The sequence below is a fragment of the Wallemia ichthyophaga genome, assembly GCF_000400465.1.
Source record: "Wallemia ichthyophaga EXF-994 unplaced genomic scaffold scaffold10, whole genome shotgun sequence".
Taxonomy (NCBI): Eukaryota; Fungi; Basidiomycota; class Wallemiomycetes; order Wallemiales; family Wallemiaceae; genus Wallemia; species Wallemia ichthyophaga.
In genome coordinates, this window is record NW_008806283.1 from 262,236 (window position 1) to 284,809 (window position 22,574).

Consider the following 22,574-nt stretch of genomic DNA (forward strand, 5'->3'; position numbering starts at 1 on the left):
TGGTATATATACACAAACTCACTCGTCACGCGTCCTGAACACCTTCTCAACCGCGCCGTCGACGACTCTGTATCCATTCGCCAGAAAAAGCTTCGAAGAGAGGAAGGGGGAGACATCGTACACCTCCACATCGTTTGCCTGGAGACAAGTTAGCGGAAATCACCATACACACACCGACCCACCCTATTCTCAAGGTCCTTCAAAGGCACATGTACAGTCTCAGGATCGGTGAGGTGGTGTGCACGCCACGTTCTCACGCGCTCCTTGACTAGCTGACCCAGGAGGAAAGCAAGTAGTTCCTCTGAATCCTTAGCCTGGTGAACGTATTTGCGCAGGCCCTGTCAGAGGTAGTGAGCAAAAAGTGTGAAGAGTAAATAAAGCACAACGCACCCTCTCGAGTGTCTTTTTGACAGAAGTCTTCTGCGCACTAACGAAACTGCCGACAGTGACTTGAATAGCGAGATCGATATCGTCAGCGCGAACGAATTCACGTAGACTCATACGAGCAGCAGCCTCACTCATACGGATCATACTTTCTAAATGACGGACGGTGATGGGGAACGAACCTGTAGCCAGACTCTCCCTGCGTAGGTCAGCGTATAACCTCGCCAGCTTGTCTTGATCAAGTTGGTGCAGTTTAGGCTTACACCTCTCGCGAGCGAACATTATATACTTCTTCAAGACACCCTGATCAATAATCTCGGCATCCACACTTGTACCAACATCATTCTCGTCTACTTCCGCTTCGAAATCTGGGTGGGAGCGTAGATGAGAACCGACTACGAACTTGGCGAGCATCTCATCTACAATAGGGTCGACTGTGTCCTTTACCACGCAGAGCACATCAAAACGTGAGAGAATAGGTTCAGTGAGTTCCACATTCGCAGCAAAAGGTATAGTAGGGTTATAGCGACCGCGCAAGGGATTAGCTGCGGCGATAACGGCACAGCGTGCCTGTAGAGTAGTAACAATACCCGCCTTGCTAATACTGATGCTCTGCTGCTCCATTGCCTCATGGATAGAAGTACGATCAGCGTCGTTCATCTTGTCGAACTCATCGATAAGACAGGTACCTTTATCGGCTAGTACCAACGCACCTCCCTCCAGTGTCCATTCACGCGTCATAGGATCCTTACGCACACTCGCAGTTAATCCCACAGCCGACGCACCCTGTCCCGTTGTGAAAACGGCGCGATGTGCTGTCTTTTCAACATACTTGAGGAATTGCGATTTAGCTGTACCTGGATCACCTAGCAGAAGTACATTAATGTCACCACGTATCCTATGCTTTCGGTTGACATCTTTGCTGACTCCTCCGAATAAACTTAAAGCTATAGCCGTCTTAATATCGTCATGACCGTATATAGATGGCGCTATTGACTTGATGATTCGCTTGCGCACCCGCTCATCCCGCGCTAAATGACGAATTGCACGCTCATCTTCCTCGGTTAGTCTGAAGGCAGCAAACTCATCCTCCCGCTTGTTTACATAGTTAGCCTCAATTATCGTGCTAAATACTGGAAAACCATTCTTGGTGTTAAGGGAGGCGTCGAAATTGTTACGGTATACCCCCGTCACTTCCACCTCCTCACCAGGTTTTGCATTGTCGATGAGGTCCCATAGGAGGATAACTTCACGGTGACGTGGGAGTCGGCCGGCTGGTACACTGCCCGGCGACTCCTGCAGAGTCATCTTTTGGTAGTTTCGGTAGACAGTCTGCTCACTGTTGACAACGAAAGGACCCTTGCTCTGGCAGTTGGAACAGAAGGAAATTTTTATCTCTTTGCTGCCATCCTGGTAGAAAGGACCAAGGGTGGTAGTGCATTTAGTGCAGTTGAAACGAACGTATTTGAGCTGAGGAAAGACACCTGAACGACGAGTTACGACACCAGAGACACGAACGAGCTGGTTGAGGTCGGCTTGGCGGAGGTCTCGCAGGGTTTTGGCGGTAGGCAATTCAGTGACGCGGACGTGGATTTCACTGTGTATACGCTCGTAGTCGGGGTAGTAGAGTAGGATAGCGTCGAGAGCGACGTCATCGAGGATTCTGAGGGTTTCGTGGGGTGCGTTGATGAGGAAGGAAGCGAGGATGGGCTTGTCTTGGAGGAGGTGGAGGTAGGAGATTTCGAGGGATTCAGAGTTCTGCTCACCGAGGGATTTGATACGCTGGCCATAGACGGAGGAGCCGTGTTGATCAGTATAGGTCATGATGAAATTACGGAAATACTTGGCCACGCTGCGCCTGACGTTGTCAGCGTTGAGCCATTCGTTAAGAGAAGCAGCTTTGACGTCGCCAAGATTCTCGAGAGGAATTTCATCGTCGTCGTTGTCGACGTCGTCGACATCAGGACGCTCATCGTAGTGGCGACGACGTCTTCTCTGTACGAGCAATCTGTTATCGGGATCGTCGTCATGGTCTGATTGCAAGAAAGCAGGAATTTTAGCGCGAGATTTGGGGTTGTGAAGACCAGCCTGTTTACGATCACGTCTCTCCAATTTAGCCTCAACAGCTCTGCGGGTGGAAGGATCTAACGCGTCAAAGTGGTCATCGTCGATCTGATCAGGATCGTAGTAATCAAGGTTATTGTTGTTATTGTAATCGCCAGTCATATCATCGCCGAATAGATCTTCGCCGTCGTCGGGCTCGCCGAGCAAACCATCCACGTCGTCGTCGTCAACGTCACTGAAAGGATCTTGCGGCGGAGAGGAAGGCGGTGGGGGCGAAGACGGTGGAAGAGACGAGGCTATTGGAGATGATCTGACATCGCCATTTGAAGATCTTCTACGCTTTTGAAGTGGCATTAGATACGCGTGCAGATGGCGCGTTAAAGAGATTGATTGAGACCAAGTTGGAATGCAATTAAATATTTTACAAAATAGGAGAATGTAAGGATTGATTGATTGTTATATTATTATTATCAATCGAATAAATTGTCTAATGAAATAAATAATTTTTATCAATCGAATAAATTTTCAAATCGAGTCTTCTCCTTGCACACCAGCAACCATGTCCCCAAGCCATATTCTGTTTGAGAGCAGTGCTGGTTATTTATTATTGAAATGCAACGCAATTGACCAAGTTGCCAATAAGTCCAAGCAAGTCCAAGATCAAATCAACGACTACCATCACTTCTCAAAGATGGTCAACATTATCTCCATTTACCCTTTCACTGACGCTGCCGAGGCTTTAAACAACGCAAACGCCATCTCTGAAGGTGTGAATATTTTCATTCACTCCACGCCTCTAACTCTTTCTAGGTGAACTCACCGACCAGCTCAACTCATTCCTTCAACAAAACTTACAAGGCGGCAGCAAGTCTGGTGTTGTCTTGGCCGTCTCCGATAAAGCCTTAGCCACCTCCATCAAATCCCAATTGAAAATTGAAGGTGACGTCTCTGACTTGGCTTTGGAACTCATTAGAGGTGTGCGTATCCACGCTGAGAAGCTCATCGATGGTCTCTCTCAAGGCGACCTCCTCAGAGCTCAACTTGGTCTCGGTCACTCTTACTCGCGTGCAAAGGTCAAGTTTAACGTTAACAGATCTGATAACATGATTATTCAAGCCATTGCACTCGTCGATCAACTCGATAAAGATGTTAACACTTTCTCCATGAGAGCAAGAGAGTGGTATGGTTGGCACTTCCCCGAATTGGTTAAGATTGTCCCAGACAACCACCAATACGCTCTCTGTGCTAGGTTGATCGGTGATAAATCTACTCTCACCGAGGATCTCATTCCTCAACTTATGGAAATCATCGACGACGATGAAACTCGCGCTAGAAACGTAATCGACGCTGCTAGATCTTCAATGGGTACTGATATTTCCCCAATCGATCTCATCAACATTAAAAACTTTGCTGATAGAGTCGTTGGTCTTTCTCAATATAGGAAGAACCTCCACGCTTACCTTCTCGAAAAAATGCACCTCGTAGCTCCAAACTTATCTGCACTCATAGGTGAATTCGTTGGTGCAAGACTCATCTCACACGCTGGTTCCCTTACAAACCTCTCCAAGTACCCTGCATCAACTGTCCAAATTCTCGGTGCAGAGAAAGCACTCTTTAGAGCACTTAAAACTAAAGGTAACACTCCAAAGTATGGTCTCCTTTACCACGCTTCTGCTATCGGTAGAGCTGCTCCAAAGAATAAGGGTAGAATTTCTAGATTCCTCGCTAACAAAGTTACAATCGCTTCAAGAATTGATTGCTTCAGTGATGCTCCAACTACTAAATTCGGTGAAGCTCTCAAAAATCAAGTTGAAGAAAGATTACAATTCTACGAATCCGGTCAAGCTCCTTCAAAGAACACGGATGTCATGAAGAAAGCTCTCGATGCTATTGCTGCCGATATGGATCTCGAAGATGAAGAAGATAGCGATGATGAAAAGATGGATGAAGATGCCAAACCAAAGCAGTCAGAGGAAGATAAAAAGGCTGCTGAGAAAGCCGCAAAGAAAGCCGCCAAAGCTGCTAAAAAGGAAAACAAGGAGGACAACCTAGACCAAGACGATGCAGACGAAAAGAAGAAGGAAAAGAAAGATAAGAAGAAGAGAAAGTCTGAAGTTGCAGAAGAATCGACTGAAGCTCAAGAATCTCCAAAGAAAGAAAAGAAGGATAAAAAGCGCAAGAGTGAAGGTGGTGAAACCAAAGAGGAGAAAAAGGCACGTAAGCGAGCCAGCAAAGGTGGAGCTGAGTAAATTATCCTAGACTTTGTTTAACCTGTATTTTTATTCATTTCCATATTCACCTGACTTTTCAATCTTTTGTCATTTATCCAATGCTAATTCATTTATAGAAAATTGTACAAGAGAAGAGATGGCTAGAATAATAATTCTTCATGATAGGGGGAGTAGATATATATTAGATTGTATATGCTGTAACCGTTAAAACGCGTCATCGTTAATAATAATATATTTATTCAGCTGCGACAGCCGCAACTTTACCGAATGACTTTTCAACGCTATCAAAGATTGTTGCAAACTCTGGCGCCAAAGTAGAGAATTTCGCTTGATATGTCTTGAATTGCTGATTGGTGAATATGTTGAAGAATGTCAACAATAATCCCCATGGATGTGGCTTGGTAACAAGTAAGCGCTCAAGCAACACTCTTGTCAGTATTTCCACTACATTCTCGTTTACCCCGGCTGATTCTTCCAATATCTGCAAGCAAAGTTTATTGAACCAATACGTGTGAGACGATGGGTAGCGTAACTGGTTTGCAATACCACTGAGTATCAAGTAGCGAGCTATTTAACTTTGTTAGATTTAAAATGGAGAAAAAAAACCTTCCGCTCACCCTCTGGATCAAGCTTGTTTACCAAAGTTTCGATCAATTTTACATTCGCACTACCGCCATCAAACTTGACACTACCAATGTCCGCTTGTGAGCGAGTGATTGCATCGACACCAATAAATAGAACGAGTGAATTGATCACCGGGATCTTGTACTTCCACTCATCGCTCTCATTCTCATTGCCAACCGACTCCAAAGTAATCTTCTGAATAATCTCACCAATAATAACTTCCTCATCTCCTCCATCAATATGCTTGTCCACCAAATTCTTTAAACCATTGTTGATAATGACTGACATGTAGTCTGAGGAGATGGTTGGATTGTTTTGACTTTCTGACATCACCTCAATGTCAATTGTTGGCAAGAATGGGTCTGGCAATGTGCTTGTGGCTGCATTTCTTGGATATGCACTAAGAATCAAATTGCGAAGCTGAGTGCAAGATGATGGTATAACATCAATCAAGCCGCCGTAGTACTCCGACAAGTATTCGCTAAAGTCGTGCAACAACAACAAGAGTATGCGTTGCGTAGCTCTGTATATTTGCTTTGAAGACATTTCGAATTGAGGTTTGGAAGTGAATGCCTTGACAAATCTCAACAAGGCCGTCATCAACCTGTGGAAGTCAATCCAGTTCTGCAATCACGTCAGCTAAATGTTAACTTCTTTAAAACCCTACACACATCATGATTTTCAGGAGCAAGTATCACAGGTAAGAAGTTTCTATGTGAAATCAAGCTAACCCATCCATGCGCAAATCTTGGAAAGTATGCTGGTTGGAGGTTGGCAAGTGAGTTACTAATCGTGACCATTATGCCTTTGTACGCAACAGCACCAAGACTTTGTCTGATACCCCACAACTCAATCAGAAGACTTGAGTAAAGTCTGTAGAACGGCTTTTGCTCAAAATTTTCTTGCAAGTCTTCGTGAGATTGAGCAATTACCAAGCTGGTAATTGAGATAATTTTGTTGAGATATACCTGTTTAGCTTGGTCGTGGTTCAGTCCTGTGTGGTCCATGTGGTACTTAATCATGAGCACAACCAACTTGACAAATGCATCGATTGGCTGGAACGCGTTGCTCAAGTTTGCAACACCATCGTTCTTCTGCTTGATGAATGACTCGACACCTAACTCAACACAGATTCTGAAGAAAAGTGTTGACGTCTCCTCGCCCTTGAGAATACCTTGAGATTGTAATTGGGAGATATATGGAATGAATGCTTTTTCTACTTGTGGTGTCATACCATAAATCCTAACCCAATCAGCAAAGTTTAATGCAAGTCGTTGTCTCAGTGCGGTCTCTTGGTCATTCGTAGTTTTGGTCAATCTGTTGAGCACTGGTGTAGCAACATTGCCAGGTTGAATGTGCTTCAAAGTCTGGTGAAGCTTCGTCATTGCATCTGAAGTCTTGCTGTTTTGTGCTGCAATAGTGAGAGCCTCTAAGCAGTGTGTAAAGTTGCTTCTCGATGCGATTTGATCTTGAATTGATTCTCTAATAAGAGTAGCAGCGAAATCTATAGCTGATTGCCTCATATCTCTAATTATTGATCTAGACAATGTAAGATCAAGTTCCTCCACATGGATCAATCTCGCTTTAACGAGATAGAGTGTGACTGGGACGTTAAATTTTCTATCGTCGTCGGAGAGAACTAACCATGCAGTCACCTCTTTAGCTGCCTTCATTGAAAGTTCGCAAAGATGTTGAAGTATAGTGATATAAACTTCTCTGCCCAAATTGCCCTCAGCACGGTAAAGTAATTGGACAATGCGTTGAGCAAAAGACAAGGAAATATCCTCAGAATTTTGTGATTGGTATGCGAGAATGGATACTTCTTGTACTAATGGACGCAATTCAGAGTTTGGTGGTAACAGGTCTGATGTATCCACTTGAGAGTTTATGATGGACTTCTCAAGCTCAACAACCAAGTGGTTAAAACGCTCGTATGATTGTTGAGGGTTAATTAGCCCAGCATTACCGTTTGAATCAACTGAGACGCGTTGTGGTGTTGGAGGCATAGTCTCGACGACTTCAGGTTGTGATTGTGGTTGGAGGGGGAAGTTGTTGCGGTTAAATCCTTCATAGACTTGTAATTGCTGGGCATCCAAACCATTTGGCTTTATGCGTAACAAGTCTGGCAAGCTGTTGGAGAAGTGTGCAGATGAGATGACTGCATTGTCCCAATATGCTTGATTGGTTGTCTGTGCGTGAGTTAGCTGGGTGTACTTTGCTATCAGTTCATCACAAACCTCTCTATGCTTGCGACGACTAATGAAACCTTCGAGCAGTTGATCATCAACTTCAACGATAGCTCTTTGCATAGCAATTTTCTCAATCACTTTGCAAGCAACATCCAAGTTCTCGTTGACAGCAGAGTAGACCGTTGGTTCTGGGACTGATTGTTCAGAGAGGCCTGATTGGTGAAGAACATTTCTGAAATGAGAGACAACGCTGATTCTCAGAGGCTCCTTGCAAGTAACAAGTGAGAGATTACCAGCCAAATTTTGAGCCATCAAATGGGCAGCAGCTTGCATCTTGGTTTCGTCACCCTCCATAGCGAAATCCTTGACGATCAACTCTCTTGTAGAAAGTGAAGCGATGGTAACTGAGCGCTCGACAACAGGTGCAATGATTTCCTTAATAGCTCTATCAATAGCAATATGCATCATCCTCTGTAAATGTGCGTTATTTGCGAAGATTGGGTTCGATGAATCAAAGACCAAGTATTGTGAAATGTTTGGAACTGCAGCGATCAACTCTGGTGCAAGGTTTTGTTGAGTACGCTCTTCGTGTTGAAGTAATGGCGACTCTGGTGCAACATTTTGTTGGGCGTTTCCATTTGCTGCGATTTGTTGTTGTAATTGTAATTGTTGCTGTTGTTGTGCTGCGGCTGCTGCTTGCTGTTGCAACAAGGTTGCTTGGACACGATCGTTTGAAGCACCAGCCATCTGTAATCTTTCCAATTCTGATGTAAGGACATTTGCACCTGATGCACCTGGAGCTGTAGGTGCGTGGGGAGCGACATCCTTTGCTGGGCGATTTTTGACGACGTTCGTTGGCTCAATGTCCTTGATCTCGATACCTAGACTCTTGCAAAGTACCTCGATCTCAAACTTTAAGTTCAATTTGAGGTCTGCAACGACGTAGAGTTCAACAAGGAGCTTGAGAACTGCCATCAACCATGGATTTGGTGGCACAAAGACTCTGCTACGAGAACATTGCTCCAAGACTTTGCAAACGAATGGAATAGCGACAATTAACTTGTTTGTATCAAAGCCTTCCAATAATAACTCCTTAAATGAAATGTTACGATGGCGAATTGGCTTGTCTTTGGCAAGTGTCAAGCCACCCAACCACGAACCGAGGTTTTTCAAGTGCGAACGATCAGTGGAGTTGCTGACCGTCTTGTCTTCATTGAGAAGCTCACGAACTTTGATATAAGTCTCGCGAAGAACATGACGAACAAGCTCGCTTTCATTAATAGATTCCAGAAATTGCATGTAAAGGTTATGGTTGTTTGGCTCGATACTGACACGCTCCAGAACCAGATAGTGAGCGAACCATCTAGAGTATTCGGCCTTAAATCTTTCTCTCATCTCGCCCGACTTTGATGAAAAGTTGTTTGGAGCAAGATTGTTGACAATGAAAAGAATTCTGTCAGATGTCTCTTCATCTGGAACTGGGTAATCTTCGGCTTCATCGTGTCCCAAGTTGTCTGGCTTGACTGTGTTGAACGAAAGCTTGGAGGCTGGGGAGGAAATATCTAAACCACCAATTGGGTTGCCACTTTGAGATCTTCTCACTTCATTGGAGTGCTCGACAGCTAATCTTAGGTAAAAGCCGAGGTCAGGGATTGTTTCGATTAGATGTCTGATTGCTAGCAATGCTTGACAAACTTGAGGCCACTCTGGTAAACGTCTTTGGAATTGTGAGAGAGCCTGTACACCAAACCTAAATCTGTTGGTGTTTGGAAGCGACTGTAACGCCGTCAAGACATATCTAATAGCAATACCGAGTGGAATAAAGTCGATCACCTGAAATTGTATCAGTGAACCGAAGAGAATACCAGTAAGCGCCAATTCCGCTGCTGGGTATGTCTCATAATGCCTGTACTCCTCGAAAACGGTGTGAATCATGGCTGCAAACAACTCATGATCACGTGAATTGGTTGATTGCTTGCATTTCTCCAAGAAGACGATAACTTCATCCACACGCAGCTCGCCTGAGTACATACGATGGTAATAATCTTCCACTTGCCTGTCTAAGTCTGGAGAGAAGGTCGTAACTGATAATCCAGGCTCCTGTTCAGAGTGAGGGGTGAGGTTCATTAAGCGAGGCCAATATTGCAGGCAAAGGTTGCGAACTTCCTTGTAATACTCAATGTCATCAGCCACTAATGGTAAGATTTCGGCGTTTGCACGTAAGACTCTTAAGAAAATGGCAACCGTTTGAACGTTGATATTAAGTTGATTGTTGACAGCACCAGTGTTAAGCTTGATCGCTTCAGCTTTTGCCTTGGAGTCAAGGAATTTCAAAGCGTCTCTAAAGAAAGAAATGACATGTAAAGTGACACCGTTCTGTAGCCACTTTTCCATGTTTAGATACTCTCTGCGACTGGCGAGTGCAGCCAAGTCAAATGCGAAAGTGACTGGCTTGATTTCAAGCACTTGGTCGAGGATCTGTAGCTCGTCAGTAGCTGCAAACTAATTAAATGAGCAAGTCACCTTTAGATCTTGAGCAACATCCAATATACGGGTGACGTTCATGTTGTTGTCTTGATAGAACTGCTTGAAGGCACTGAGTAGGAAGTTACGGTCGATCTGCCAAAGTCTAAGGAAAACGAGCTGGTGGGAAGGATTACCAGCGAGAAATAGCGCAAGGAGACGGGTGATTAGTTCAAGGTGGTAGTTTGACCATGGTTTCTGGAAATATAATTAGCGGAGGAGGGAGATGATGATAGAAAACCTACAGGCAATTGAACCAAACCAAGAAGAATAATTTCACCGTGGGTTCTGCATCCTGTCTCTAACAAATCACGAGCCAAAACATTGATTGGTTCTGGACCATGATCTTGAAGCTTAGTGACGATATCTACCACATCAATGCAGTTCCAAAGAGAAGATTGTACGGTAGCGGCCATTGCCTTGATAGCAGGGCTAGAATGATTGACAAAATCCACGGTGATAGCTTTTTTCGCTGAAAGAGCAGCGAAAGAGACTTGATCGTTGGAAAGTGAGAGCAAGCCCGCAACTGCGCTAATTTGAAGAGAAGGATTAACCCAAGTGCCAACTAAACCCATCAAAGGAGATTCCTCACTAACTTGGTAAGATGGAGCTGAGAGGAGAATGTTTGCAAGAATGTTTGGAGTTGGTGGGGGGTTGTTAGGAGAGTCAAAGCCACGAATGATGAGTTTGTAAGAGGGTTTGGTTGGGTAGCTGTTTAGAATGCTCATAATAGTTGGTATATCAACGTTATTTGACATGATACCTAATTGGCCGAGACAAGAAAATAACTCGGAAGCTCTGAGGTCTAAAGAGTCATTTTGTTGGCGAGTGGATGGCCAGCCAAATTTAACAAACGCAGCTTCAACAAGCTTAACTGAAGTCCTCAATTCCAATGTGGACGACAGCTCAACCAACAAATGGGCTAAAGTTTTTGAAGGAGTGAGGTTGATGAAGGGAATGACACGGTTTGCGATGAGAGCAGGCAAGGCAGATTTAAGCCTAGTTGAGAAGGCTAGAGTGAGTGACTGTATATGTGTCAAATCGAGATTGTTGTTGGATAAGAGCGTAATCAGGAGTATGATCAAGTCGGGGTTGTCATCCTCAACGAAGCTACCAGCGCCGATAATGAATTGCTTTGAAGCTTGATCGACAAGCCAGCTATTGAGAATCAACTTTGATTGCTCGACCAAGTTTGAAGAGTGGGCGTCGAGGAGAGCTGTAACGATGACGAGAGACTCAATGAGTGGGATTTCTAATTTGCTTATCAGATCATCCAAATTAATTCCCTCAAATTGCTCGTTATCCAAGCTATCCTTGACGTGTAAACTGAGCTGGAATCTACCGCCTAATCTAATCAATTCAAATCGTAAAAGTTTAATCTGCGTTGGATTGTTCTCAATCCCTTTAAGCTGATTGATGTAGCTGAGTAGAAGTCGGCGTATAAAGTACATTTGGTTATCTTGTCCATGCTGTTCGATGAGCTGAGGTAGCTATGTTAGATTGTACATTACTTCCATCCACTCCCCACTCACGCTCTTTATCTCAGAATAATTCCTCTCCAAGTTGTCCTCCGTAATCGTTGACACCAAAAACACTATTTGTGCTTGGATTATTGGCTGTGGGTCTTTACGCGGGTTGCTGCTCGGTGAATTTGGTGGTTCACTCATTCTCCTGCGTTTTCCTGCGTTTTCAATTTATTTATCTTTTTTCGTCGTCGTTGAGCTAAAGCACGCGGTTTTACTGAAATTCAAGCTCTACTTTAACAAATTTTTTGATTTATTTCAAGTAATTTGGTCTTTTATTATACAGCTAAGCCATTTCCTTTTCACTTGTCGCTTCTGTTGCTCTGGCGTGCGTCCGTCACGCTATCTTTGGCATTTCATTTTCACAATTTATTCATTTCTATTGACATATTCTTCATGTATCGTGTTATTTCACTCAAATATTTTCTTCTTTCCCTCTCTCTGGAAATATCCGCGCTAGATTGAATATCAGTTGAAGTTATCGCTGGCATAGAAATCGTGATGCACAGGCAACTTTTATACTTGCTGCAACAAATAGTGGATTCGGAGATTACTTCTTTTAATGCTGTCCAGGTCTACACGCTTAGTGCTGAAACGCGATTTGGTAGTTTGCTGACGCAGCTCGTCTACTCAGTGAAAAATGCTGGTTTCATCTTCTCGATCTTTTCTCATGGATCGACCTATTCCTTATGCTGACTGCCTTTGTCGTCATCTTCGAGCTCGAAGTTTGATGACGTGCTTCTTCTGTCGGTTGTGAACCATGGATCCTTGTTCGAGTGTTTCTCCTTCTCTTGTTCTTGATTCCAATGATTTGTACGAAACTTAACGCGGTGCTTTGGAAGTTAAGCAAGTGAGCACATTCACTTTACCATACACACCTCGGCTCAAGCGACAGACAATGTGATTTTAAGTTTGCAAATAACAACTCTCTTGGGTAGAATCCATCGGAAGATACAAAATCTCATGCTCCGCTCCACTTTATATCCAGATATCCCAAAGGCGGAGGTGGATTTAAAGGGATTCAATTAATCCGAAACACATTTGCTGTTCTTTTTGTACATGTCATAAGCTACCTTGAACCTGCTTTGAATTTCATTTTGCAGGCAAATCCCACTTCAAGCAACATACCAGCCAAGCAACGTCGGGTATATCCACCTCTCGAGAAACCAATTATGCAAATTCTGTTACCAATTCTGCCACTGAGTGAGATGGCATCGTTTGTGATTTAAAAGAGCTCGCCTGCAGTTCTCCATCAGGTAAGTATATGGCTGTCTGACGTGATGTCCCAAAACGCTACCCATAGCCATGTAGCTGATATCACTCAGCTGGTTGGCTACATTAGCGTACTTGTTAGTTGGGTACGTTTCTCACCCACTTTGATAGTACATGGTCGGCATTTCGGGCTCATCGTTTCCCACTTTCTAAATTGAAGGAGAAGTTCTCTCAGGCTGCGTAGGTGAATTACCGCCGCTACTTATCGATTAACAAGAGAGACGAGTCAAAGCAAAAGCGGTTGACACGGGAATGCGAGCATTCACCGAGTAAGATAAATCACCGCGGCTGACCAAAGCGTTCCACGGGTAAGGAAAGTATATCTAATCAGAAAGGTGTGAATTGGATTGATTGATGTTTTTCTATTTGGATTGCTCATGTTGACTTGCAATTTGCCTCATCTGGGTGTATATGTGGGGTAGCAATTAATAAAACTCTAGCACAAGCTGAATATAACTACGCCTTTCTTAGTGTGATGTTATTCATTGCAGCTATGAAAGTACTTTAGAGCTCTCGTTATACGCTTAGACATGTATGCAACTGTTGCATATGTCCTTGGAAGTGTTTCCTTTACTTTTGCAAGTGCACTGCTAGGCAAACTTGATGTGATTCAAGTTTCATCACAATCTATGCTCGTCGTAATGAGAAGCGCATTACCGCCTCTAACATCTCATTGTTCATTCATGTTATTAACTAGCGGTGCTAGACCGGTGTTTCCAATGTGATGAAACTTGAGACTACAATCTTAATAGTCGTAGTTCTAGTCTCCTAATCTAAAATTTCAATGCACATTTGGCAAACGTTATGATGATGATATAATGGTAAAAATTTAATTCTCACTTCCATGATTCTGGCTGACAAGTAAAAATTATGAGATTGAAAAACACAAATGCTTCACTCAATTGTGATGCGATGTCTGCGAACATTTTCGAAACCGTGAGCAGCACCGCTTAGAGTCTATTGATTGTGTCGCAATACACTGCTGATGTCACCAGTAGTACATATTTTCTTTCTATCTCTGGATAATTTTGTCAAAAATTCTGTACGAAATTGTGTACAAAGCTTAAATAAACTTTTTTATATTATGAATGTTTTGCATTTTTCCGATAGAATGGCTTTTGTGACGATGCCGCCAGCATCTTAATATTTCCCTTCAATTTGGCCAAATATAAGCAATTTTGTCATTAAATGAATCAAAGATGAACAATAATCTGTACCAAATCATTTAATTCAGCAATATTGACTTTTTTCTATGCTGCTGCCTTTGTCACAAGGGTATGACAGAGTGAGCTTAATTCACAACCAAATCCAAACCAAGCAAAGAGAAAAAGGAGAAATCAAGGACATATTTCTTCAGCATATACATATTCGAACCTTCTTTGCAGAGCTCGAAGACGACTACGAAATATTCGATTGGTGATACAATGATGTTGTCCTAACTTGTTATCTGTTTCAATGCGGCGGATAGACTTACAAAGTTTGCCCTTCTCAGTTTAACGAGCTTTCTTATCGAGCCTTTGACTTTAATTGGGTAAATGTCTGTGTTCTAAAGTATAATGTTATGGGACGGGTGCATGTTGACTCCAAGTGTTTTCGTAGAACCTCCTGCTTTCTCACGCTTCCTCACCTTCGATCATAGTCCTTTTCAGCCTTACCTCAGTCACACCTCCGAGACAACTTCACTTAAGAACTAAAATCGGGGTACGGTGTCGGAGTCTAACCACAATTTGAAATTTTTAAGCGGAGTTCGGATTTTCACAGGATAACTCCGACACTCTCCTTATCTGTTTTGAGAAATGATGACAACGTAAATAATTATTGTGTTGCAGTCATGAATCATACAAATTGAATAGAGATGAGGCATATATAGAGCTTTAAAGGTAGTTAATCTAAAAATACATGATTATCCAGTTATTTTGCTTCTTCATCGACGATAGTGGTTCCTTTGAGACCCTTGAGTGCTTTCCTCTTGTTCTTGCGTAGTCGAACAGATTCGCGGACATTGAAACCATCGGCAAGCAGTGATTGTACATCTTCTAGGTGAAGCCCAGCTGTCTCTGGGTAGCAAAAAAGTAGGTACATCCACCCGCAGAAGACAAAGCCAGCGAACAAACCAAATGTTCCCGAAGGTGTAATACCCTTTTGCATGGAGAGATAAGACTCTGAAATGATCAAGTTGCACGCCCAGTTTGTTGCGGTGCCAATACCAGTTCCAAGACCTCTGGTTTCTAAGGGAAACAGCTCGCTCATTGTCCACGGTAAGTGGCCCAAACTTTAATGATGTCAGCCTGTTGCTTCTTTCTCCAAATGGCACGTACCCAATACCATAAGCCCCGACGTAGGCGACAAAGCCAATAATTACAGCGACTTGCTTACCAGAATCGTATGTGACGGCAGGATCTTCAACCAATTGGAACCCGGTGTCTTTAGTGAGATAGTAAAGTGAGACAATCGCCCACACACAACCCAGGATAACGCCTGGCGCACTTAAATACACCATCTTGAACAATTAATAGAGTTCAAATGCGTTCATGACATTAGACTTACCAAAGGGCGACGGCCTGTCTTATCAACTAAAAACATGCCCAAGCTTGTAAAGACGAAATTAGCAGCAGCAATAATCAAGCCACCTAGAGGCGAGTTCTCGAATCCAAGCATCTGGAAGAGAGTGGGGCTGTGAATGTGAGAAAATGATCCTAAAGAATAGATTCTGGTGAAAAGTTTCACAAGAATCTTTTCACCGAAGCTATTCACTAGATCTATTTACTTACGCGAAATACATCAATCCGTTGAAACCTGACAATCTATCCTGAGTCAGCTATGCGATAAGATAAGGTAGATCGCTCAACTGTTGAGAGCTTAATTTGAAAGTCAGAAAAAGTCAGAATGAAAAATCGAACTGACGCCTGTAAAGTCATCGCGAGAGACAGAGCCCTAAGGTTCTTTGGTATAGTGAACAGTGACTTGAAGAGCTGCCATACAGTGTTTTCCCTCTTAACCTGTACGCTTTCATCGACGTTGGCGACGAGAATCTGCACAGTGTGAGTATGCGCGGCGAATAGCCAAGCTACTTACATCGTATTTGAGAGCCAGCTCTTCTTGTGTAGCCTGCTGATATACGCGAGCAAGCTACGTGTAAGCTTCTTCGTTGCGCTCCCGGGAGAGCAAATAACGGGGCGACTCCGGCAGGTAATGTACAGCAATGGCCTGGTATATTGCGGGCGCAGCGCCAATCACCAGCATAATGCGCCAGTTGTCCGGATCATTGAAGTTGATGAGACCAGCACCAATTCCGTACGCAATGACTTGGCCCAATGTGATTGTGACAGAGTTGATAGTGACGAGTGTGCCGCGCAGTTGAGGCGGGGAAATCTCACTAATGAAAAGTGGCCCAATACAACTGGAAAACCCTACCCCGAATCCCAAGATAAGGCGACCAACCGCGGCTTGAGCGACCGAGTACGACGCACCAAAGACTACTGTACCAATACAGTAGCAGATATCACTGATGACGAGTACCCATTTGCGACCAATCCTGTCACTCAGAGCACCAGCGAAGAGGGAGCAAATGAATGCACCTGCCGTAGTCATAGCTGTGACTACCTCTGTGAGATGCATTAGCTCGAGCATACGGTGAAGGCAAGGTGAGCACATTGAGTGCAAATTTTTACCAACCTTTGTGATTCGAGGAGAGGGGCTCGTTATTCAAACTCGTACCAATAGAGACTGTAATACTACCGATAATACCAGTCTCATAGCCTGCGCAGGGTTAGATGGGTCTGTTGAATGGGGAAGGTACGAACCGAACTGTGAGTCGTTAGGGTGATCTACCGGTGAAGAAAGGCACTCACCATAAATCCTGCAACGGCTGCCGTCACACAGACAAAGACAATGTATAAGGTCACCTACGCAACAACGTTAGTCTAAGTAGTGATTGCACACACGACGCACTTTCTCCTCCCCCTCTGCCATAACGATCTTGTCGTCGACGTCAACAAACTTCTTTGATTTGGGGTTGCTGTTGTCGACGTTCTCTACGTGCTCAGCGGCACCGTTGAACCGCCTTTTATCTTCCTCGGTGAATGGTTTCTTGTCTTCGGTGAATTTCGACATTAGAGAAAACAAAGATGAAGAAGACAGCCTATAAATAATGGCGTATCTAATTCATTCAGATGATTGATTGACACATCTGATCTGGCGGAAGACAGGCACATTGGTCCGCAATTTCCTCCGCAATTTCCGGAGTAGACAAAGGAAGTGAAAAGCCGTGCAATAAGGTGACGAAATTCGCCTGGTAGTGGTATTCAAATGATAAAAAGCCTGTGTATGCCGCCCTCTGAATTTGGAAATGTCCGCCTTTCTCGCGTAGGTGCAGAAACTAGGGTTGGCATGTGCGTAAGTGGTTAGGTAAAAGATTAAGCTGTAGCATAGACCTGGTGCTATAAAAGTGCTGGGGCTCCTACGATTTACAAGAGGACTACCGGCAGGCAACCGAATTTCCTCCGATATATTCTCCAATGGATCGGAGCGCTGGAAGGGGAAAATAGAGCGCGTGAGCAGGATCAAGAGCATTAAGGGCTTTATCACATGCAGTCGGCATTTTTAGTACGCTCTATCGCAGTGCAGAATGTACCAGTTCTTCGGAAGCTAAGGAGGCAACAAGCTATCTTGAGAAGTGAAGGATTAGTGTAGAGAGTGAGCTGAGGAGCGAGAAGTCAATGCATTGAGCAAGCAAGTTAGACGATATGGATTGCTTGCTCTACCTGCAGATGCAACCAAGCAACTATACGACACACAGGGGTGGTTTAATCGAAGTGAGATTGTCTGGATTTAACAGCTTTTTTTGTTGATGTAAAACAATTGAGTTTTAGCAGAACATCGTGAATAATTTGACAAATCAAGACCCCATCGAAACCCCGAGAAGATGTCCATTTAGGGCGGATATGAGTATGAATCGATTTACAAAGATATTAAAGTTATTTCTGGGTTCTTAGGCAAAACCACCGCTTGAAATATGCGTATGAGCTTTCTCTCAGCTCCCCTGCGTCTGTCTGGGTTCTTGAAACTCTTGGTCTTTTTTTGCTGCCACGAATAAACACCTTGCACCAAATGATTTCCGCAATTTTAATCAGCAAATCATCGGAATTTGATCGAGTTGATCAAAGATCTTTTATCTTGGGTCTTTATCTCTTGATGCAAAAAGACGTTTTACCTTCGGCTTGTGGTTCGCTGGATATGCCTGTGTTAACCATACAGTGCAATTAGGATTGCTTACGGCTGTCAAAACATTGTCGCCGTTTGAACTTTCTTCTCACTCCATCTAGCAAATCTGGTCAATCATCGAATGGAGAAAGTACCTCGTTATACCACTAGTCATTTCATGTGCTTCTGTGCTGCCATCGCACTTAGCTGTTTTACTATATATCTCGAATTGCGTCGAGCAGCTAGACTAGACTTCTAGCCAGGGTCAGATGAAAGTCACCTGTGTAAGCTTTTTTGTTTCGCTCCCGGGAGAATTAATAAACTTGATTATCAACATGAATGCTTTACAGTTCTTTTAAAAAAAGAGAGATTTACGCCCTAATAGCAAGCTATGAGCGCTTTATCAACGTTATTGATCCAGGCTTAGACTTGAAAGTCTGTCACTTCACGTGTGAGCCTATAAGTTTAATAAAGCCAGCTATAATTAGGATTGCTGCTCTTGAAAACTGCCCTTCATTTACGCAAACGCTCTGCTTATCGCCAAGCACGCTTCACAATCATGGTCATGCAGTCATAAAACACGCGAATTGAAGAGACATTAGGCATAAACCAAGCCTAAATAAGCTGATTAATCTTAAAATCCTTTATTATACTTCTTTGAGATCTAGTGTTTTGTGGCAGTTGTGAGTGAAACGCCGTAACCGTGGCCCTCGAGTGAGAATAGCTCGTTGCTCAAAAAGCACTTGTCTTGAGTATAAGGCTGCAATTAGCATTTAAATCGACAACATTCAGTAGTCAGCAGTCAATGCAGCATTAAAGTATAGCAATGGAATTACAAAGGAATATAAGTATGATTAAGTAATTAGGTTGTTAGGTTATTCTATTAGTCAAAGAAACATTCGAGCTTTCTCTCAAATTCTCTACCTGCATCTCTGTCAGCTTTCTTGAGGCTCTTGATTTTATGTCTCTGACGTCTATTGCTGCACATAAACAAAGGTCTATATTTGTTAGACCATAATACGAGGCGATTGACATAGCAGTTAACGTCGACGTTGACAATACGGAGATCGTGAAAGGGCGACAGGGCATTAGATGACGAAGCTCTGTCCCTGTTGTTTTGGTCCACCTGCGCGGCCGCATACGCCTTGCATTGGTTTGAGTCGCACAGCTTGAGCTGCTCCACATACTCATAGCCCTCTTTTGGGGCGACGCTAAATTCTCTCCTCTTCGCATCATCATCTACTGCCCGTAAGTAGCAGCTCTTGAGGTTATAGTGGCAGATGGAACATTTCTTGACGGTATGCGAGTCGTTCGAGACTAGGACAACATCAATACTGCGCTCGATGAGGGAATTCACGATGGCGTGTCCCTAAAATAGATTTCAAGTCAGAAATCAAGGCACCGCATGAAACAAAACAACCCCACCTTCCCCTTCATCATGCTGTCGCCGACAACAATGATGAGTTGCTTGGAGCTGGCTACGGGCCTATATGTTTTCTCTAATTTTCTCGCAAAGTCCTCGAGTGGACTGCCTAGATCGAACTTAGTTTTCTCGGTGATGTATGCACTGCTAGAGTAGAAGGAGCGCAGAATAGAGCTCTCGTAGTTAATTATACTCATATACAGCTCAGGACTTCTCAGACCAAGCTCTTCAGCTTCAATAGTCGCTATTCTGTCCTCACTAGCCTTCACCTTGTCAGACTTCATCCGCTCGATACGCTTCTCAAATGCCATCCTTCTCGTCTTCTTGGAGAGAGAAAACTTAAACTTTTCGGAACGGTTACGTGGATTGCTGTTTTCTGAACCCCCTACTATGCTGTCGGAGGCCTCATTCAAATGCAGGCTCACTGCAAAGTAATTGCCACGAACCTCAAACGCGACATCTTCTAATCTAAAAAGTGACATAGTTTGAAAGAAGATCGAGACTTTTTTACATGGTGCATGGCGGAAGTTGTGCTTTCAGGTACAGCACAGCGGAACGGTGAGGTTTGAGGGGTGCCGTAAGGTGTCTGAGGGGAATTTGAGAAGAGTTTGAAATGGCGCGTAGGAAATCATGTAAAGAAATGTATATTAAGACAGTAACGGCATAAGTTACGTCCCGTCCAGCAGACAAACGATGACCCGGTTGTGTTGATTCAGTCGAAACGAATTTTATAGAGAGCAATGAGTGCTTTGAGCACACTTCTTTCGCTGTCAAGTGCTTTGTACTGCGCATTCATTACGTCAGTCTTCTGGTTGAGCTGTTCTGTCTCGAGACGCAGTTGCCTCATATCACCCTCGATTTGTTTGCATTTCTAGATTGATATGCTGTTAGACTCGCAATGCAATGCGTCGTCCTTCCTCAGCATATCTAGCTCGGGCTTCTGCACCTAGATTGAGAGATTTTTTAATGCCACACGTTCCTGAAAGATAAACTGCCTTCATCAGTTGCCTCCACTGGCGAATCTGACCATGACGTTTACAGATTGAGAATTTTTGTGAGTATCTGCGTTTGTGTCTATCTCTTCAATTTCCTCCACTTCCTCCAGCTTGTTTAGCCTATGATGTCGGGTGTAAGCCTTGATGGATGTGAAAACACCTTCATCTGACAGTTTTTATTGTGCTGATTCCCGAGTAGGGGATGTGTGAGAGGAGATACGAGCCAGTGATGGTGGAAAAATTATGGCATCTTTTGATTATGAAGGTTAAAAGAGCAATTATTTGCAGCTATCACAGGATCTCTTATAACGCTTCCTTGACTTAAAAAAAAAAATTGAGACACACATACTGCAAAAACTTCATTTACAAGATGCAAACATCCTCAGCAACACAACTAACACAAATAACACAAAATAACGCTTAACAAGGTCATATATAATCATTCCCGATCACTCATAAATACTTCCCAAACAATCCCCCATCACAACATAACCAACGCGATTCCAGAGCAATCTCTTCCTGATCCAATACCCCCATTGATCTGCTTAGACAGCTTCCAGTTGAATATGTAGTAGTTGAGCAAGCCACTGCCTGGCTTAAACTTCTGATCGCTGATAAAGTGGTTGCTCTCCATTAAAGTAAGTGTGTTGAACACATCGAAGCCGGTGCTCTTAGACACGCGCAGGATAGCTTCGACGAGTCTATTCAATCTCTCGCCTACTCTTGACCTCTTCGCCACTTCTAGTTTTCTCGGGAAGACTGTGGTGGATGACGACCTCCAATCATCCGGCAAAGCCTTTTCTGTAGCGTAGTAGAACATGTAAGCGGCGTCAAGGATTGGATGCTTATCATTCCCGACGACGGTGCTAGGAAGGGAGTAAAAGGAGATAAAGTCGGTGATGAGTTTGGTCTGTGGATCCTCGACGACATAAGCCCATACCACCTGCTTCTCTCTCATTGGCTTGCCGTCAATGTACTCGCCCTCACCGCGCCCGCTGAGGAAGGTATGTCTGACCTCCTCTTGGCTGAAAATCGGGGCGAGTTCGAATCTCGACAGGTAGGCTTTGAGGAGGGCAGTGACGCCGGCGACGTCCTTCTCTTCCATCTCCCTGAAACCTTCCGGCTGCGGCCTGGTTGGGGAATTGGCTGGTATATCGCTAGCTTTGGCCATCTTCTCGATCGACATGCCCGGCTGGGGCTGAGAGAAGCCCGTGTCTACCAGTTTCGGCACGTTGATCGGTCTGTGAAAGTACTGACAGGTGGATATGATACCCGGGAGAACATTTCCACCCGTGTAAGTTGCTTGATAGACACCTTTGAGATTGCACCTGCGCGTCACCTCCTTAATGAGCACCGGGGCGAGCCTCTTGGAGCGCAGCTTTTTGTGCACGCAGAGGAAATTGACTTCGGATGTGTTTAGCGTGCGCTTGTTGACGTCGATAGTCATAGGCACGGCGCCTATGAAGGCTACAAGTTTGCGCTTACCGGAAGCGACACGCACACCGACATGCCAGCTCTTTTGATATCCCGGTGGCTTGAGTGCCCATGCGATGAATTCGGCAGAGTAGTTGAATCGCAGTGTAGCGTCATCGTCTTCGACGTAGTTGAGACAAAGAAGTTCTCTGACATCTTCGAGCTGCGACGAGTGTCAGAGGGAGTGAACACACTACACACTTCACTGACCTCTTGCGCATTGTCAAGATCGACGTCAACCCATTCGTACTCCTTGGGCAGCGGCAGAGGCACTTTGCTGAACTTTTCGACGTCGACGGTGGGATCGATGGGACCGTCTTGGCTGCCTTCTTGGGGGAGAGCGACGGGCTGTGTGCTCCAGAATTTGTGTTGACCCATGTCCTTCTTGTTGCCTTGGCCGACGCCAGAAGAGCCAGCAAGAACTTCAGAGATGTTCATCTGGGTGAGTAGCTGCCTCACGCTATCCTTGTCGAGGCCATTGGTATCTTCGTTGTTGCTGAGTTGTTGTTGAATAGCTTTGAGCGGGTTGATCGGCACTTTGTCGCTCTTCTTGTCTGTGTATTATTGTCAGGAGGTTGTTGAGATGTATTCCAAATTCCCACCGTCTTTGCGATTATTTTCCGACATGATGGATTGGGTTTGAGAGGGTAAATTGCACAAGAATACGCGTA

At 44.2% G+C, this 22,574-nt stretch overlaps 6 protein-coding genes across 6 annotated transcripts; 1 reads left to right on the top strand and 5 right to left on the bottom strand.

Moving 5' to 3' along the window:
* Positions 1-18: 18 nt before the first annotated feature.
* On the bottom strand, positions 19-2,802 carry J056_000563 (DNA replication licensing factor mcm2; the record flags this gene model as incomplete). The annotated part of the gene is made up of 3 exons (XM_009270191.1): positions 19-138; positions 183-338; positions 391-2,802. The coding sequence occupies 3 exons, from the start codon at positions 2,800-2,802 to the stop codon at positions 19-21; spliced, it is 2,688 nt and encodes an 895-aa protein (XP_009268466.1).
* A 205-nt stretch (positions 2,803-3,007) lies between these two features.
* Positions 3,008-4,697, top strand: J056_000564 (Nucleolar protein 56; the record flags this gene model as incomplete). Its single annotated transcript, XM_009270192.1, has 2 exons — positions 3,008-3,215; positions 3,259-4,697. The coding sequence occupies 2 exons, from the start codon at positions 3,008-3,010 to the stop codon at positions 4,695-4,697; spliced, it is 1,647 nt and encodes a 548-aa protein (XP_009268467.1).
* Positions 4,698-4,914: 217 nt separating this feature from the next.
* Positions 4,915-11,682, bottom strand: J056_000565 (CCR4-NOT transcription complex subunit 1; the record flags this gene model as incomplete). Its single annotated transcript, XM_009270193.1, has 7 exons — positions 4,915-5,246; positions 5,297-5,927; positions 5,975-7,492; positions 7,541-9,970; positions 10,016-10,213; positions 10,261-11,496; positions 11,548-11,682. 7 exons carry the CDS (start codon positions 11,680-11,682, stop codon positions 4,915-4,917), a joined length of 6,480 nt encoding a protein of 2,159 aa, XP_009268468.1.
* Positions 11,683-14,721: 3,039 nt separating this feature from the next.
* J056_000566 (Myo-inositol transporter 1) lies at positions 14,722-16,923 on the bottom strand (the record flags this gene model as incomplete). Its single annotated transcript, XM_009270194.1, has 9 exons — positions 14,722-15,082; positions 15,129-15,310; positions 15,358-15,484; positions 15,715-15,842; positions 15,886-15,918; positions 16,009-16,485; positions 16,528-16,617; positions 16,662-16,715; positions 16,762-16,923. The coding sequence occupies 9 exons, from the start codon at positions 16,921-16,923 to the stop codon at positions 14,722-14,724; spliced, it is 1,614 nt and encodes a 537-aa protein (XP_009268469.1).
* Positions 16,924-18,895: 1,972 nt separating this feature from the next.
* J056_000567 (uncharacterized protein) lies at positions 18,896-19,917 on the bottom strand (the record flags this gene model as incomplete). Its single annotated transcript, XM_009270195.1, has 2 exons — positions 18,896-19,381; positions 19,438-19,917. The coding sequence occupies 2 exons, from the start codon at positions 19,915-19,917 to the stop codon at positions 18,896-18,898; spliced, it is 966 nt and encodes a 321-aa protein (XP_009268470.1).
* A 518-nt stretch (positions 19,918-20,435) lies between these two features.
* J056_000568 (Glycylpeptide N-tetradecanoyltransferase) lies at positions 20,436-22,530 on the bottom strand (the record flags this gene model as incomplete). The annotated part of the gene is made up of 4 exons (XM_009270196.1): positions 20,436-20,550; positions 20,928-22,066; positions 22,114-22,457; positions 22,506-22,530. The coding sequence occupies 4 exons, from the start codon at positions 22,528-22,530 to the stop codon at positions 20,436-20,438; spliced, it is 1,623 nt and encodes a 540-aa protein (XP_009268471.1).
* Between the last annotated feature and the right edge of the window lie 44 nt (positions 22,531-22,574).